The sequence below is a fragment of the Acinonyx jubatus genome, chromosome C1, assembly GCF_027475565.1.
Source record: "Acinonyx jubatus isolate Ajub_Pintada_27869175 chromosome C1, VMU_Ajub_asm_v1.0, whole genome shotgun sequence".
NCBI lineage: Eukaryota > Metazoa > Chordata > Mammalia > Carnivora > Felidae > Acinonyx > Acinonyx jubatus.
The window spans coordinates 16,742,065-16,759,882 of record NC_069381.1 but is presented as its reverse complement, the minus strand read 5'-3'; the positions used below and the strand labels follow the sequence as shown (position 1 = coordinate 16,759,882).

Genomic DNA, 17,818 nt, shown 5'->3' with positions numbered 1-17,818 from the left:
ACTCTTAATCATCATGCCCGTGGCCTCCCAGATGCAATCCAACCAGATCTGGTCCATGCCTTCTCCTCCTCCTGGACTGTTCAGCCATGACCCCTTCTCTAAGTCAGCCCTCCTCAGACTGGGGACATCAGCTCCTGGGAGATGCTCCCTTTCTTGCTCAAACTCTGAGCCTGGCCTGTGGTTCTTGGTGACTGACTTTCAACCTCCCTCCGGCAGAACTGGGGGAAGCCCTTTCCGCCAGGCCAGCTGTGGAGGGAGGACAGGAATGGGTCAGCTCAGGGAGCTAAGGAGAAGCAGAGCAGGAGCTCAAAGCTGACTTGGGCACTGTCAGCCGATCACATGCCATCCCCAGGCCTTGGCCAGGAGTGTTGGTCAGGAGGGCTCTCTATTGCTTGCAGAACAAAGGCAAGTGCCTTCATCTGGCCTTCCAAACTCTCTGGGTTGGGCTCCAACTCCAGCTCCCTGATCCTCTACAGCAAAAAGGAAGTATTTACCCAGAGGTCCCACACACTTGATCATTTCTGTACTCTGTGCTTTTGTTCATGTGGTTACCTCCACCAGGAATGCACTTCTCTTCTTCTGTGTGCCTAGATCAAATGCCACCTCCTCCGTGAAGGCTGCCTGGATCCTTCTAGTGGGGATCCACGCTTTCTCTTCAGGTTCCCGAAGCCCTGTCTCTGCACCCACTCCTATGGCCGTGACATCTGTGTGGCTCTCCTCTTTTATGGGGTCTGCTGGATATGCATGTCTACAGCTTCCTGCCACCCCTTTCTGGAACACTCTGCTGCCTGTGAGGGCTCGCTTTACCCTCTCTCCCTCAGGGGGACAGGGGTCATGTCTGTCTAGCTCATGCTAAATGCCAGAGCCTGACCCATAGGGCAGGCTCGAGAGATGCTTACTGAAAGAATAATAGCATTACCTATTGAAATGTCCTTTTTTCTCTTTCCACCTGTTTGCGGTCATGAATACCTTTGAGAAAAGGTATGGATCTGCTCCTTGGAAAATTATTCACGTGTGTGTCACACTCCCATACCCAGCATACAGTTTTGGAATGCTCACCGGCCCTTGAAGCTCTTGGGGTTTGTGAACCCCCAATTACGAGCCCTCGCTCTAGAACGTTTTCTCTACAGTACACAAGTGAAGGAGCATTCAGTAGATGCTTAATAAACGCTTATTGATTGTATGACTCTGAGTAAAACTGTCTCTGCTTCTGTGACCCTTTGGTTTCATCTCACCATTAATAACACAATCTACTCACAGTTCAGCGTGGATTCACCAGGCACTAGGCCCCGTTCTGGGTACTTTACAGGCGTCTATCCAATTAATCCTCCTGACAACTCTGCCAGGTAAATGCTATTATTAGGCTGAGCCGTATGAAATTGTTAGTATTTGGCTGCTTACGACCTACAAACATGGCAATTTCATTGGGTCCAACCTAATGTTATCCCCATTGTTTGGATGCGGACATTGAGGCATAAGAAAGTTTAGACGGCCTGCCCAAGGCGACAGCCCGTTGGGGGCTGAATCCAGGTCGTCTGGCTGTGAGTTGACACTTGTAACTGCCAGCCTACTATTTTCTTCCGGGTGCTTCCCCATCCTGTCTCCTGGAATGGAAGGTGATTATTCATGGCCTGGCTCCCAGGACAGGTATTTGCTGAACTGAAGCTGGATAAGGATCTCTGCAGTCAGAGTCTTCAGAAAATACTGGTCTGCTGTTTGGACGACTTATGACTGTCAGGACCTGCTGTCCTGGACCCAAATGGGAAATTCAAGTGGAAGGAGGAAGAACCAGACATTCAGAGACCAGGTTTGAGTTCTGGATCTGCCAGTAATAATAGTCACAAAAAAGCTGCGTTATGAGTTTGAACAGAGGATCAACCACTGTATTGATACAGCTGTGTGCCCTTTGGCAAGTTACTTAACCTCTCTGTGCCTCGCTTTTTTTTCACATATAAAACGGAGATCATAAATAGCACCTACCTCATAAGGGGACTGCAAGGGTTAAACGAGAATCTTTTTAAGGGGCTAAGTATCGTAGCTGGCAAATAGAAAGCGCCGAATAATTGTTACCTGCTACAGAGAAGAGTTGGCTATTATTAAATATTATTAGGAAGCACTTTAATATCCATTAATTCATTTAATCCTCACAATTCTGTGAAAGAAGCATCATTCTTGCTACTTCCCATATAAAGATGCCAAGGTTCAGAGAGGTTCGATGGCTTTCCCAAGGTCACACAGCTGGCCAGTGGTAGAGCAGGGAAGAGAAACCAGGTTGGTCCCTCTGGTCCACATCCAGGTACCATGGACCTTGGTCCTCACTCAGCACCTGCTGGACGAGGGAACACATGAGCCGGTGAGGGTGACTTCAAGCCAGTCACACACATCTCCAGGCCTCAGCTTCCTCCTCTGTCCCGGCGACACACGGTTGCCGGGGGGGGGGGGGGGTGTGGGACCCCAAGGCTGGCAGGGCTTTGAAAAAAACAAAGTCCTTTTTAGATTCAGGGAGCAGGAGTCTGAGCTTTAGAACATGTTGGTCCATGAACAAATCCTGGGCTCTATTTTAAAAATAAATCCCTGCTGTCACCTGTTTCCTTGTTACCCACTCACACTCTAAATAGTGAGGCTTCCACGTGGCTCCAGGTGACAAAGCATGTGAGCCACCTTCATCCAGCTTCAGCCACCTTAGTCCACATTTAGTCAGGTGTGGACAGCATGGTGTGGTGAGGAGTGTGGACCTCCGTTCTGGCCCTGAGCTGCTTTGTGATCCTCAATTCCCTCATGCTCAAAGTTGGCAGTTATAAGGATTAAATGAACAAATATATGTACCGCATGAAAACAATTCCTGGGCATACTGTACGCATTTAGCTATATCTACAACCATGATTTTATTACTTGGGGAAGAGGAGGGGGTGATGTAACTTATGACTTTTATTTTTAATGTACAGGTGAATTTTTTATTTCGGTGTAGCTAAATTTGCTTTTTTTTTTTTTTTTGAGAGCTTTCCATTGCTTTTATGCTTAGAAAGTCCTTTTCTTTTTATAATTTTTTTCATGTTATTTATTTTAGAGAGAGAGTGTGCAAGCAGGGGAGTGGGGCAGAGAAAGAGAGAGAATGTTAAGCAGGCTCCACACTCAGTGCGGAGCCCTGGATGTGGGGCTCGATCCCATGACCCTGGGATCATGAGCTGAGCGGAAATCAGGAGTCAGATGTTCAACTGACTGAGCCACCCAGGTGCCCTGAAAGTCCTTTTCTATCCACATATCCATTACATAGTTACCGAAATTGTCTTCCGGAAATTTTAATGGTTTAATTATTTTTTACATTTATGTCTAAAATGATTTTTTAAGCTCAGGAACTTTTCCTTTAAATTGACTGTTACCCAGAGGCTTAATATCTAGAACTGCTCGACTCGGCTCTTTCTTGCACGCTCCACACATCCAAACCTGCAGGAAATCTAGTGCATCTACTTTTTGGAAAATGTCAGAATCCAACCGCCAACTGCTTCCACTCTGGTCTAGGCACCACATATCTTCCCTGGATTATTCCAGCAGCCACCTCTCAGGTCTCCCTGCTTCTGTCCTGCTTGGCACCCTCCAGCCCCCTCAGTCCATTCTCCACACAGCAGCTAGAGAGGTCCTGTCAAAACTGTAACTCAGAGCACGTCAGTCTTTGGTTCAGACCCTCCTAGAGGTTCCCTATTTCACTCAGAATAAAACCCAAGGCCCTGCAATGGCGGACAAGAATCTGCATGTTGCAACCCCTCATACCTGCCCCTCCTGCCTCCTCACTCTGCTCCAGTCACACTAACCTCCTGGCTGTTCCTGAAACCTGCCAGGTACATTCCAGCCTCAGGGCCTTTGCACTGACTGTTCCTTCTGCCTGGGAGGCCCTTCCTTCAGGTATATCCATGCAGCTCACGCCCCTAGCTTGTTCGTGTCTTTGCTCACCTGAAACCCTCTTGAGGCCAACTCTGACTGCCCTGTTTGAAAAGGCAGCCTTGACCCTGCAACTCTGGATCCATCGCCCTGTTCTACTTTGCCTTTTGTTCTAGTGCTTTTTCGTCTCTAGGGCACCATGCGCTTTTCTCATTTATTACCTGTGTTTTTTGTTGTTGTTGTTCCCTGTCCCTTCACCAGAGTATAAGTTCCACAAGGGTAGGGATATGTGGTTTGCTTACTCGTGTATCCCCAGCACCTAAAACAGTGCCTGAAGTGGCTACCAGAAGAGTCACCTCTTGGGCCAGAGCCTGGGGTCCTCATCATCTCATTTAACTCATGTGTTTATTGTGCAAATATGTATCTAGTGTCTTCTATGTGCTGGGCAGTGTGCTGGTGTTGGGGGGCAGCAGTGAGTGTCAGACACACTTTCTGGTCTCCAGATGTTCCCGCTATACTGTTGGGGAGACAAGGAAACGGCCATCACGGTGCGGCCAGGTAAGGGAGTGCTGTGCAAACACAGATGGGGCCCTGAAGCCAGGGCGGGATGGGGGGGTGGGGTCTGGGGAGGCCGCTCAGAGCGGTTTGTATGTGCCACGGCTGAGGAAGAGGGGAGAGTTACACAGGTTAAGAGAAGGCGGGGGATGCCCCAGGCAGAGGGGGCAGCATGTGTAGAGGCTAAGAGGGAAGAGTGAGCTTGGCCCATTCGGAGAACAGCCTAACGTTCAGTCTGGCTGCGGCATGGTGGGAGGCAGGGGAAGGAGGCTGGGGAGGCTGCTGGGAACTAAGAGTGAGGGGCCCAAGGGCGCCGGCCCAGCTGGGGTGTACGTACTGTGGCCACTGGTATAGTGCTGCAGCTTGTCCGTGTACTCCGAGTCAGCACGTTCAAACCCCCGTCTTCTGGAACAAGAGCAAAGGGCTGGAGCCACCTGGAAGCCCCCGGGGAGCTGGGAGCCACAGTAGGTGATAGGAAGAGGGAGGGCAGGCCCTCAAAACCACACCCCTGCCAGGGGGCTCCCTGCCTGCCCCTGGCCTAGCAGCCTCACCCCTCCTGGCCGCCCTCATCCCTTCCCACCTCTCCCACCTCAAATCCAGGCTCACCATTTCCCCATCCCCTCTCCAGCCAAGCCCTTTGAAAGTTATCGCCCATGGCCCCAGACATCCCAGGGGCTTCTGTCCATCTGACCTTACAGCCCCCAGTCTGTTATAAAGTGGGGATCTAAGGAGGAAGAGAGGGTCTTTGCATGATGCCCTGCAGAAGTCAGGAACAAGTCCCACCTCCTGCCTGGGCACATGTTGTGCCGGCCACCTGGGATGTCCCTTCCCCTTCCCCCACCTCCTCCCATCTACATCCTTTCTGTCTTTCCTGCCACCAAAGCCAGTGGGCCTTATCTGAGCTCCTCAACCTCCCCTCTGACACCCCACTTGTGGCCCTAGTCATGTAGGGGCCTCGACATGTAGTCATGTTCTGAGCCCAGAGGGATGTAGCCAATGGCAGCCGTTTAGGCAGGAGGGAGGGTATCCAGTCTTGTGCGAGCCTCTCCCTGGCCCTGGGGATGATGGGAATATCTCCTTGGCTCACAGACGCTATTCAGGAATGGTTGAATAGATGCTCAGCCAGCCCTGAAAGGGGCTGGAGACACCCACCCACCTGTTACACACAATGGCAATGACGACCACAGCAATGAGGAAGACCAGGCCGGCCGCCGAGGAGCCGATGATGAGTGGCAGCTTCTCCTGGATGCTTGTCTGGTACTCGGCTGGGGGAGAAAGCACGTTGTTGTCAGCCTGGCTCTGGGAGTCCTAATGTTCCCCACCTGGCTGGGTCTCCTAGGATCCCCAGATTCTGTTCCTGCTCCTGATAGAGCACCTGTCACATGCCCAGATGGAGAACTGGCCGGTACTCACTCAGAGGTAACCTTGGACAAGTCCATGGACTGCTCCAACCCTCAGTTTCTCATCTATAAAATTGGCATTATACCTCAATGTTGACATGAAAATCAACAATGATAAGAAGCTGACTTATAACTACAGAGAGGCAGTTATAAGCACGGACTCTGAGGCCAGACTCCCTGGGTTAAGTGGCAGTACCACTTACTATCTGTGACTTCTGGTAAAGTGACTTACCTCTCTGTGGCTTAGTTTCCTCATCTGTAAAGTGGGGAGATTAACAGTTCCTAGCTCATAGGATTGTTGTGTAAAGTACTTAGAAGGACATGTGGCAGGTAGCAACCACTCAGTAAATATTAACTATTATTGAGTATTTTATGTTTTAGTCACTGTGCTAAGTATGTTATGTATCTTGTTTGATTTTCAGAACAATCTTGTGATTCGGTGCCTAAGATCACCCCATTTACAGATGTGGGAAGCGACACTTAGCGATGCCATGACCTGCATGTGATCACACAGTTACAAAGTGGCCAAAGCCAGCATTTGAACCGAGGTCTCTTTGACCCAAGGCCACGGGCTTATATGAGATAATGCATAAAATGCACTCAGCATTGGTCTGGCTTTTGGAAACCACTCAGTACATTTTCAATGCCATCAACACCATCATTGTTTTTAATTTTATTATTATTACTTCTCATGTACTTCCATGACCAGACAGGAGCTCATTAAAGTCAGGGACCAGATAAGTCCTGGGTCCTTAGCACCAGCACATATTTGTTGAGTTAGTAAGGAAAGCATCTCGGGACAGTCCCCCAAGGCTCCAGGTCAATGACACTCATCCAACATGCAAGAGGTCTACAAAGGTGAAAATGCTGGCCACGAGGAAGTGGGGCTTTATAGGGGAGGTACCATTAGCGTCCTGGAAGAGATGGTAAAGCCATTAGGGAGAATTTTTGTGATAAAACAAGAATTCATGGGTCTAAGCCTCTGAGACATTCAGCTAGGCAAAGGCCAAGGCCCATGGCCAGTGATTGAAGCTGATGCTAAGAAGGGATGCTGGAGTCTGGTTATAAGGAAAGCTGCCTTGGGGCTTCATTGGTTGGTGAAAGGGCTCCCAGACTCACAGCAGTGACAACTATGACATTAACTATGATTTGGCAAGCGCTAACTACATGTGAGAGCTACGGCCAACCCTGTGCCAGGTTCCAGACATTTATCCCCCATCTTTACACTAATTTGATAATGATGATGATGTTGACAATGAGATAGCTGTTATCATCCCCATTTATAGATGAGAAAATGGAGACTCAGAGAGGTAAGATGAGTTGCTCAGGGACACACAGGGCTGAATCAGCACTGTAATTTCTCTGTCTGGCTGGCATCAGAGCCCATACTCTTAACTCTGCTGTTCCTTAAAGACTATTAGAATAGGAAGGGTACTTAGAGACCATGTGGTCCCACAATGGGAGACACACAGCACATGGGCTGCAACCTCCCATTTTCTTGTCCAGGGCAGACATCACTAATCCTGCCAGCACTTCTTGCTGCTGAACTTTAGACTTCTTCTCAATCCAACTGCAAGTCATTGGAGGAGTGTACGGATGAAATAGGTGTGCTCTCAAAGACTGAATATGATGCTTTCATTTTGTGGATGAGAAAAATTTGGACCAGAAAAGGGAAGTGACTTGCTCAGAGTGTGTCTGCAAGTTAGGGCTGAGCTCCTGAGAGTCCTGTGAAAGGGAGTGGCTGACACGATAGCAATGGAGGAGCCCCTATGCTTTCCAAATCACAGAAAATAGCACCTCTGTATGACTGGTTCCCAACCAGCAGGGAAGGTTGACATCTAGAAGAGGGGGCGCCTTTTCTAATTTGTGCAAAGGCACATTGAAGGAGCAGTTGCCTTTACATGTATTCTGTTTGTGGAGTCAGTGCCTGCCTCTTGCCCTCTGGATGCTGCTTACCTTCTGTCATGGTCTGGAAGTACATCTTGCCACTGTAGCGCCCGTAGCCTGCCACAGTGCGTGCCCGCACCTGGAAGACATAGATGGCGCCGGCTTTGAGGCCCTGCACAGTGACCGTGTTGGTGGGGCTTTTTATGGCTGTGGCGTTGTACTCACTGAGCTCCTGCCGAGGAACAGAGAAGACCATTAGCAAAGTTGTTGCCCACGGTGGGCCCAGAGCCCAGTGCCCACTCCTGCCACTTGTGGTGGGGGGGGTTGGTCACTGGATAAACATCTGTGGTTTCCAATTCTTCATTCTCTCCCTGTGACTAAATTGCACAACCACACTTTTTGCATGTGACTTCCCAACACCTCCCACAAAAGAAGGCAGAGTGTATTTCTCTTCCTTGTGGATGCCAGATTTGTCCATGGTCTTGTTTTGGCCCATGGAACATTCTAGAGGACATGATGCAAGCAGAGGTTTTATATGTGCTTGTTGAGTTGGCTTGGCCTCTTGTGCTCCTGCCTTCTGCCATGATGGGACTTAACCTGGGTAGCAGCTGGTTCCAGAATGAGAAACATGTAAGGAAGATCTTGACCTAATTCCTATGCTGAAACAGGGCCACCTCAGTTGACTTGCAGACTCCAACCAATGACCAAGAAAAATAGCCACTTGGAAGCCATCGTATTTAGGGGATTGTGTATTTTGCAGCATTATTCTCAGTGATAGCTGACTGATACACAGATGCTGAGGGGTCACTATGTGCAGAGTCTGAGTTCTAGGTTGTGAGTTCTTGGGAGACAGCAGGAAGAGGGCCTCCCTTACCCACTTCCGCAGCTACTTCCCTGCCCCATGCCTTGATAGGTTAAGTGCAAGGACCCCTGTTCAGCCATAGCACACTCGAGTGAGGCAAGATTTAAGGCCCAGACAGGGAAAATGATGCTCAAAGTCACATATTAGTTGGTGGCAGCTTTGGGAATCAAAAGCAGGTTCGTAGGGGTGCCTGTGTGGCTCAGTCAGTTAAGCATCTGAGTCTTGATTTTGGCTTAGGTCATGATCTCACAGTTTGTAAGTTTGAGCCCTGTGTCAGGCTCTGCATTGATAGTGTGGAACCTACTTAGGATTCTCTCTCTCTCTCTCTCTCTCTCTCTCTCTCTTTCTCTGCCCCTACATCCCTCCTCAAAATAAATAAATAAGCTTAAAAAAAAAAAAAGAAAACAATGGAGTACATGGAGATACCTCTAATGTCCAAGGCTTTGAGTACCCAGGACCTAATGTTCTTTCCTTTGAGAGATGCAGAATACCGATTCTTTTTTTTTTTTTAAGTTTGTTTGTTTGTTTGTTTATTTATTTATAAAAAAATCTTTATTTATTTTTGAGAGAGAGACAGACTGCAAGCAGGGGAGGAACAGAGAGAGAGGGAGACACAGAATCCAAAGCGGGCTCCAAGCTGTCAGCACAGAGCCCAACGTGAGGCTCGAACCCACAAACAGTGAGATCATGACCTGAGTTCAAGTCGGCCACTTAACCAACTGAGCCACCCAGGTGCCCCCCCTTTTTTAAATGTTTATTTATTCCTTGAGAGAGAGAGACAGACAGAGTGTGAGGGAGGGAGGGGCAGAGAGACAGGGAGACACAGAATCGGAAGCAGGCTCCAGGCTCTGAGCTGTCAGCACAGAGCCAGACGCGGGGCTGGAACCCACGAACTGTGATATCATGACCGGAGCCAAAGTCGGACACTTAACCGACTGAGCCCCCCAGGCACCCCGCAGAATGCCAGTTCTGACCTGAGCACTGCCCAGGGTGATCCAAGGAGCACAGGACAAGGCACAGATTAGCTGCTGTGGGAATGGGGATGTGGTTGAGTTGGATGCAGCTGTCTGCCAATCTAGATGATGCTCATTCGGGCATCTGTCAGCTACCCTTCAAACTTTCCCCAAACACCCTCTTTGCACTTGGCCCTGGGGACTCCAAGGGACTAAGGCACAGGCACTGGGTTCACAGAGCTCAGTTCAGGAAAACAGTGTGGAGACTTCAACCTTGAGGATCATGAACCCCTCTGAGAAGTTGATGGAAGCTAGGAGCCTTTGTGCAGAAAAATGCCCACCTGATTGTACGTGCCAATCATACACACGTGCAATGCACAGAGCCCTTGCAAAAACTCTCTCAAAACAATTAAATTCAGTGGGCGCAATGTTATTTCAGGAATCATAGCATGGAAGTTAAGATCACAAACTGGGGGGGCGCCTGGGTGGCTCATTCGGTTGAGCATCCAACTCTCGTTTTCAGCTCAGGTCATGATCTCATGGGTGGTGAGACTGAGACCCACATTGGGCTCTGTGCTGACAGTGTGGAGCCTGCTTGGGGTTCTCTCTCTCCCTCTCTTGCTGCCCCTCCCTGGCTCATGCTCTCTTTCCTTCTCTCAGAATAAATAAACTTAAAACAAATGTTAAAAAAAAAAATCACAAACTGGAGCCAGACTTCCTGGGTTCAAGTCCTGACTCTATTACTTATTATCTTTGTGACCTTGGGCAAATTTCTTCACCTCTCTTGCCTCCTTTTCTTCATCTGTAAAATGGGGACAATAATAATGGCAGCTACCTCAGAGGATTGTTTAGAGAATAAAATGAATCCATATGTATAAAATGTGGATATTGGTAGTGTAAGCACAATGAGCATGGGACCTCACCTGGGTGGGGGACATCAGGTGAAGTCCAGGAAAGCTATCTGCAGAGTGGGGCTTACGTAATGGAATTTTAAAGAACAAACAGAAGTCACCCACGTCAAAAAGGGGGAGGGCATTCTTGGCCAGGAGCACCAGGTGCAAAGGCAAGGAGGTGAGAAATGGGATGTGGGGGCTGGACAAGGGCTGATCTGCAAGTGCCTCCTCCCAACCCCCTCACCAGTCCCAGGGGGCAGCAGCACCTAGGAAGCCTCTTTTCCTGAGTCTGCTCCTCTGCCCCCTCCTCCAGGAAGCCTGTTTGACCTCTCAGCCAGATGTGCCCCCCCTCCTCTGAGCCCTGGAGCACTTGCTGTGGACGCCCCAGGAGGGGTTTCTGTTCCACCCCCTTATCCTGGGCCCAGGCTGATCTCACAATCTTGACTGTAAACTCTTGAAGGAAGTGGCTGTGTTTTGTTTCCCTGTACTGAGCACAGAGGCCTGCACAAAGAGACCTGTTCCAATGCCCCCAGGGTAAAGGCTGTACTCCTTGGCTTGGCTTTCCAGACCCTTCATGACTTGCCCTTTGCCAGTCTTGCCTGTCACCCCCTCACCCCAGGGTCCTCCAGGCTCCAGTCATACCCAAATGCTTCCCTTCCCTTTCTTGGTAGGACTGCCAGATTTAGCAAATAAAAATACAAGATGCTCAGTTAAATCTGAATTTCAGATAAACAATGAACAGGGTGTTTTTTTTTGTATAAGTTTCCCCCATGCAATATTTAAAACATACTTATACTAAAAAATTATTTAAAAAAATTTAAATGTAATTGGTGTCCTATATTTTATTTGGCAACCCTACCTTCCCTGGACACTCTCATACTTTGCAAGTGCTGTTTCTTCTATCTGAAATATCCATTCTCCATCTGCCTGGCAGTTCCCTATTCATCAAGACTCAGTACAAGTACCACATTTGCTGCAGAGACTTCCCAGATGTCCCAGAAAAGATTTGCAGGTCCGTTTTCTCCTCTCCCACCTGTTGTTCCGATATGCACGTGTCTTCTCTAAGGACTGTGGGTTTCCTGAGGGCAGACACCTTGTCCCATCCATCTCCGGGACCCCCAGGCTCAGCACACAGTAGGTGCTCACTAACTACCGCCAGCGACAAATGAAAAACAGGATAGACCATTCAACACCTACGAACCCAGGTTGCAGTACCAAGATTGCCCACTAGGTGCCACCAGCCAACACGGAATCTGCTCGAATTCTGCAGCCTGAGTGGGTGGGTGTCCACTCAGAGAGGATGGAAGTTTTAAGTTCCAGATTGTAGGATGGCGATGCGAGGTAACTGCCAGTGGCACAGGTGCCTCAGATTGAGGAAAGAAACTAGCAGATCCCTTCTCTAAAGCGGGAACAGGACAGAGCGGGGGATTGGGAAGTCATTTCAAAGGCAGATTCTTCCACTTGCTTGCATTGTGACCTTGGGAAAGACTCTTCCCTCCCCTGAGCCCCTGTTTTCTACTTCAGGAAAGGAACACTAAATGCCAACCTCCCAGGGCTGTTGTAAAGATGAAATGTGATCAGGCAGTGTCTGGCACAAAGGAGCTGCTCTAGAGCCCCCTACCTCCTCCCTCGTGGCTGGAACACCTTTACCTGAATAAGGACTAAGCACTGACAGGTTAGGAGAAGACATCTAGTATGAAATCTACCAGTCCTCAGCTCAAAAATCCTTACCCCAAGACTATGGGCCAATGAGGCACTGGGAGCATTTCTTAAGCCCTATGAGACTCGGTCTTCTCATCTTTAAAATGGGATAAAATACTATAGGCCACACAGAGTGGGTATGGAGATTCAACAGGAAAAAAAAAACGGGCAAAGCTTTTAGTATCGTTTCTGGTACACATAAGGACTTCACAAACACTGACCATCATAGTTATCAATGCCATGACAGAGCAAGCCTTCCTCAATGGTCATTAAATGGATGAATGAATGCAAGAATAAATGAGTGAGTGAATAGATCTCTCCATGTAGGTACCACTCCACGTACACTGGGCAGAGACCTATGCAGCCTGGACTTTCACTGTTCATCCCTGCCTCCCCCACCTTCTCTTCCCCTTTGCTCTGCCAGCTAAAAATTTCTGTTGAATAAACACCAATCGATGAGGCCTATAAGGACCTGTCTGCCATAGGTGGCCTCACAAATGAATCTTCTCCCGGAGCTCTGGGGGAGCCAAAGGGAGCACGAACCTGTGTGCTTTGGTGCAGCTGCCAAAGGAGGCCACCTCCCCCAGGACGCTGGAACCGATGGAAACAGCCAGCCCTGGTCTGGCCAACACATTTGTCAGCGGCATCCAGGAGCCTTCCAGCAAAGTGGTTTTTTAGCTCCGGGCTCCGGGCAGGCTGGGAAATCCCAGTGGAGCTGGGGAAAGGCCAAATGGAGAGCCCGCTCCAAAAAGAGCCCTTTCTAAAGAAGGAAAAGATAGTGGCGGTGGGGCCCACACGGGACTGCAAGGCTCAGTGCCTAACTTCCCTACCTGGGAAGATTTGGAGCATTCATTAAAGAAATCAATTGCAGGCATCAGGAGGATTCCCAAGTGTTAGGTAAGAGCCGGCTGTGGACTTGTCAGAAGCCATCTTGCATCCTGGAGGTCCCTCCCTGATGGGACAGCCAGGTTGACCTAGGAAGCCTGAGAGGTTGGGGGCCGAGACTGCTCCTACCCCTGTGCTGGCATCTCCTCTGACATGTTCATCAACTCCTTTTTCCTTCTCCCCTTAATTCTGCCACACTCTCCTGATTCTATCCGTCCATTTCTTTTTCCTCTGCACACTCCCCTGTCTGTTCTTGGCTATACCTTTCCACTCCTGGTGAGTACCATACCTACACCTGCAAATCGCGAACCCACACTGGCCCCAGGAAAAGGCACCACCATCCACTGGGAGTTGTCCTTCACACTTCCCTGGTCCCCTGAATCTGTAGGCCTCTCACCATCTGTGCTGCCGGCCCTTACTCCATCATGCCACTATCATTTCTCACTCGGTGTCCCACGAGAGCCCTCAAAAGGGTCTGTGTCTCCAGGACTCCCTTATACTCTGTTTTCCACACAGCAGGATACAGGGATCTTAAACGTAATCTGAGTCAGATCACATCATTCCAGAACCTTCCACCGGCTTCCCATAGTACTTTAAATTGAATCCAGACTCCAAAGGCATGGAAGGCCCACCACAACCCAGCCCTGCCTCCCTCTCCAACTCTTTCCCCGCTAATCTCTCCCTTGGTCATATTGCTCCTCCACACTTGCCTTCTCCTGCCCCAGGGCCTTTGCGTGTCTTGTTTCTGCTGTCTGGAATGACTTTGCTCTCATCACTTGTCTGTCTGGTGAACTCCTAGCAACTTTTGAGGCTCAGCTCAAATGTCACTGGAATGAAGACTTCCCCTCACTTATACTCAGACCATGGGTCCCTCCTTGGTGCCTTGACAGATCTTTGCCTGCCCTTCTGTGACTGTGTCACACCCGTCTCATGGCTATTTGTGTCTGGAGGTGTCTTTTCCCCTGGACGGTGAAGGCCCTGAGGCCTCTGGGCATGTCTGGCTAATCTCAGTACTCCCAGCACCCAGCCCAGGGCCCAGCCCAGAGTTGGTGACAGCAAATATTGAATGAACCAGTGTCCATTTCTCCCATTGGCAGATTCCAGGTTGCCCCTCACTGCACCCCAGGACCAGCAGGAGGGGCTGACAGGGTAGCGCCATGTCTCATCACAGCTGTACCTGAGCCTTGTCCCTCTCTCGCCATTTGTATCTAAGATCCCCCCTCAGAGCCTGGCCCTGTCCACCCTTTAACAGTCATCCCAGAAGCACCCCTGGGAGGGTGAAAGGGGAGGGAGGAAGCCGGAGAGCCAGGCGAAGAGTGAGAACGCAGGCCCAAATCCTGTTTTCTCTGCCACTTAGCAGCTGGGTGGTCTTGAACAGGTCACACACCTTCTCCGTGCCTCAGTTTCCACTCCCGTCCAGGGGGGTGAATGGCCTTGCTGGAAGGAGGAACGAGACGACGGAGGTGGCGTGCTTGGCACGTGCTCTGTGCTCATGAAACGCGAACAGGTGGTGGCCGCGGCCGCTGCAGGGCTTGCTGGGCCTGCCACCTCGGCAGGGGCCTGGGGATGCAGGGCAGCGGCAGAAAGTAGGGCAGAGCCGCCTCCTGGTTCACACCTCCATCAGCCTCCACAGCCCCTCCCGCCTCGGTAGGAAATGGGTCGTAGGCAGGACCCGCGCCGGGATTCCTCATTTCCGCTCTAATCTTTGGGGACAAACACTTTCAGTTTCGTTTAATCATAAAGCTTCTTAATTAGTTTTTTTTTCCCCCCTTTCTTTCTTGAATTCTGAGGTGCTGAACTGCCCCCGCCAGAGGGGGTGGAAATGCTGGCTTCTGTGGGGCCTGGGGCTTCCTGGGCCTGGGAGCAGCTGGTCTGGCTAAGGCTACAGGATGCCTGGCTCCTTCAAGGCCCTCCAGGGCCCAGTGAGGGGTGGGGCTGCTTCCCTCACATCGTCCTCACCTTGGGCCATCCAGCAGCACCTCGTGAGCACCTACTGTGTGCCAGGCTGGGGAAATGGCAGAGGTAAGGCAAGGTCCCCACTCTGGAGGAACAGGCCGTGGGAGGGGATTCATTCACTTATCCATTCAACCAATATTTCTCAAGTGTCTCTTTGGTGCTGGGCCCAGGGTATCGGGGAGAAGATGGTGAATGGGACAGATGTGGTCCCTGGCTTCTCAGAATGCACTGCCTAGAGCAAAGGATGAGCGAGGAAACAAGCAATCACAGACCGGCTGGGTGAGGCTGGATAGGTGTTTGAAAACGTCTTGAGGCTCACCAGAGTTTGGCTGAGCCTGCAGTTAACAGAGTGGAAGGGCGGGGCTGGGCCTCGGAAGGCTGGGCTCCAGCAGTGGTGGCTGGTACTGTTTCCACCTCTTTTCCTCTCAACCCTTACGAGAGACTTTCTATTCATTTCCAGTTCCCAACCCTCAACTAAAGCACTTTCTGTAGTCATTTACACTTTAGTCTGAATGGAGATCCAAGTGACACCTTTCCCAGGGGCTCTTCCAGCCTCTGTGGCTGTTTGATGCTTTAGGCTGCAGGTAAGAAAAGTCTCCACTCAAAAAGAGAGAGTTTTCTGAGCCTCTGATGTCCAGCTGCTCCATCCACCCCCTGGCCCCTACACCATGCAGGCCCCATGTTCAAATGTACTGGCCTCGCCTGGCCTCATGTTGTGTAGCTTTTGCCCACCGTGCAAAAGGCAGGGCAGAAGGGAGGAAGGAAAGTACACTCTGTTAGGGCCGGGAGCCATTCTGGGTACTGTCCCTGCCTTTTCTCCTTGACCTGTGCAGCCCCCAGTCTTGCCAACAAGAGAGGCAATCTTGTTTACATTTGACACAGGAGGCAACTGAGGTTCAGAGAGAGATAGATGGCTGCCCAAGGTCACACAGCTGTTGTGGTTGGAGCTGGGACCTGAACCTATGGCTTCTCACTCCCAGTCCAATGCTCCTTCTACAACACCAGCGGCTTCTAACCCTTGGTCCCTGGGTCCTAGGGGTCCCTGAGAGAGAATTAAAGGTCTGAATTAAAAGCTCAAAGAGAAACCGCTCTCTCCCGCTACAAATGGCACCCAGGCAAATGGAAACAAGTGTTTTAGCTGGAATCAGAGCAACACGGGGAGGAGGCTCTACTCCTGCCCTGTACAGAGCTGTCTGGAGCACTTTCAAATCTCTGCTTCAGAATGGGGGAAGCTTTCTGGAAAACCAGCTTTTTCAGAACATCAGGCCCACTGAAGTCAAGAGGAAGGGGGTCCTGGTGAGGAAAGGGCCCTGACCATTGCATTTTACTGAGATTGCTGGCCTGATGCCCCAGACCAGAAAAGCGCAACTCGGAGAGGTCAAGGCACCTGCCTAAGGTCTCCCAGCTGGGGAGGACTGGAGTCAGAATTGAGCCAGGCAGCTTGACTCTGAGGCCAGTGCTCTTTCTGCTGTACCAGGGTGTCCAGTCTCGGAGGAGGGTAGAACCGCAGGCCCAGGGGTGTGGAGGTGGGGAGTGGGCCCAGGAGCACAGGTACCTTCTCATAGTACTGCAGCTCATAGTCCAGGATGACGCCGTTGGGCTGGTCAGGCTGGGACCACGACAGGGTGATGCTGTCCACCGTGCGGCTCACCGGGTGCATGATGGACACAGCCGACGGAGCTGGAAGACAGGTCAGAGGCCAAGGGTCAGGAGCAGCAGTGAGAGGGTACACATAGATTCTGTCCCAACTCTAGAGGTGCCCAGACAGAGTGTGGGATCAGAGAGGGGAAGGCATCTGGCTGAGGCCACACAGCCTGCCTAGGGGGCTGACAGGGGCCAGCAGGACTTGTGCAGGGCTGTGGATGCTGCACCTTCAGATTTCAGACACTGACAATTCTGGCCATCCCTGGGGAGCTCAAGCCGCACCAAGTGAGAGACAGATGCACTGGGCCCTTCTCTGGCCTGGCTCAAAGTGTTTGGATGAAAGGTGTTCATTCTCTCTTGGAACTTACAGTCTACTGGACTAGGGAACTTACAGACCCAAGACATGGTGATGGGGCTCTGGGAGAGGGGAGCAGAGAGGGTGGGAGATTCATTTGTTCCTCCAGCGAATGTGCACCGAGGGCCTACTATGTGCCCTCAGCATTGAAGAAAAATAACTGCCAAAAATAAGTACATAAAAATAAATCCATAGCTACTATGGAAAGCAGTTCGGCAGTTACTTAAAAAATTAAATGTAGGGGTGCCTGGTGGCTCAGTTGGTTAAGCGTCCGACTCTTGTTTTCAGCTCAGACCACGATCTCACAGTTTGTAGGTCTGAGCCCTGTATCGGGCTCTGGAGCCTGCTTGGGATGCTCTCTCTCCCTCTCTCTGCCCCTCCCCCATGCTCGTGGATGCTCTCTCTCTCTCTCTCTCTCTCTCTCTCTCTCAAAATAAATAAATAAGCTTAAAAAAAAAGTTAATGGGGCACCTGGTGGCTCAGTCGGTTAAGCATCCGACTTTGGCTCAGGTCATGATCTTGCGGTTCGTGGGTTCGAGCTCCGCGTCGGGCTCTGTGCTGACAGCTCAGAGCCTGGAGCCTGCTTCGGATTCTGTGTCTCCCTCTCTCTCTGCCTCTCCCCCACTTGCACTCTGTCTCTCTCTCTCAAAAATAAATAAACATTAAAAAATTTTTAAAAAATAGTTAAATGTAGGGGGGCGCCTGGGTGGCTCAGTCGGTTAAGCGTCCGACTTTGGCTCAGGTCATGATCTCGCGGTCTGTGACTTCGAGCCCCGTGTTGGGCTCTGTGCTGACAGCTCAGAGCCCGGAGCCTGTTTCAGATTCTGTGTCTCCCTCTCTCTCTGACCCTC

The 17,818-nt window shown here is 50.6% G+C and overlaps 1 protein-coding gene across 5 annotated transcripts in view; it reads right to left on the bottom strand.

Annotated features, from left to right (window-relative positions):
• EPHB2 (EPH receptor B2) overlaps positions 1-17,818 on the bottom strand; it is a 187,312-nt gene that overhangs the window by 9,913 nt on the left and 159,581 nt on the right. For 2 of the 5 annotated variants that reach the window (XM_027060128.2, XM_027060126.2), the window contains exons 6-9: positions 16,524-16,648; positions 7,788-7,950; positions 5,588-5,696; positions 4,769-4,836 (exon numbers count right to left, since the gene is read on the bottom strand). In XM_027060128.2, coding sequence (XP_026915929.1) covers positions 4,769-4,836; positions 5,588-5,696; positions 7,788-7,950; positions 16,524-16,648 — 465 coding nt within the window. The remainder of the gene's footprint in view (positions 1-4,768; positions 4,837-5,587; positions 5,697-7,787; positions 7,951-16,523; positions 16,649-17,818) is intronic. The other 3 variants (XM_027060127.2, XM_027060129.2, XM_027060130.2) reach the window with 2 other exon arrangements.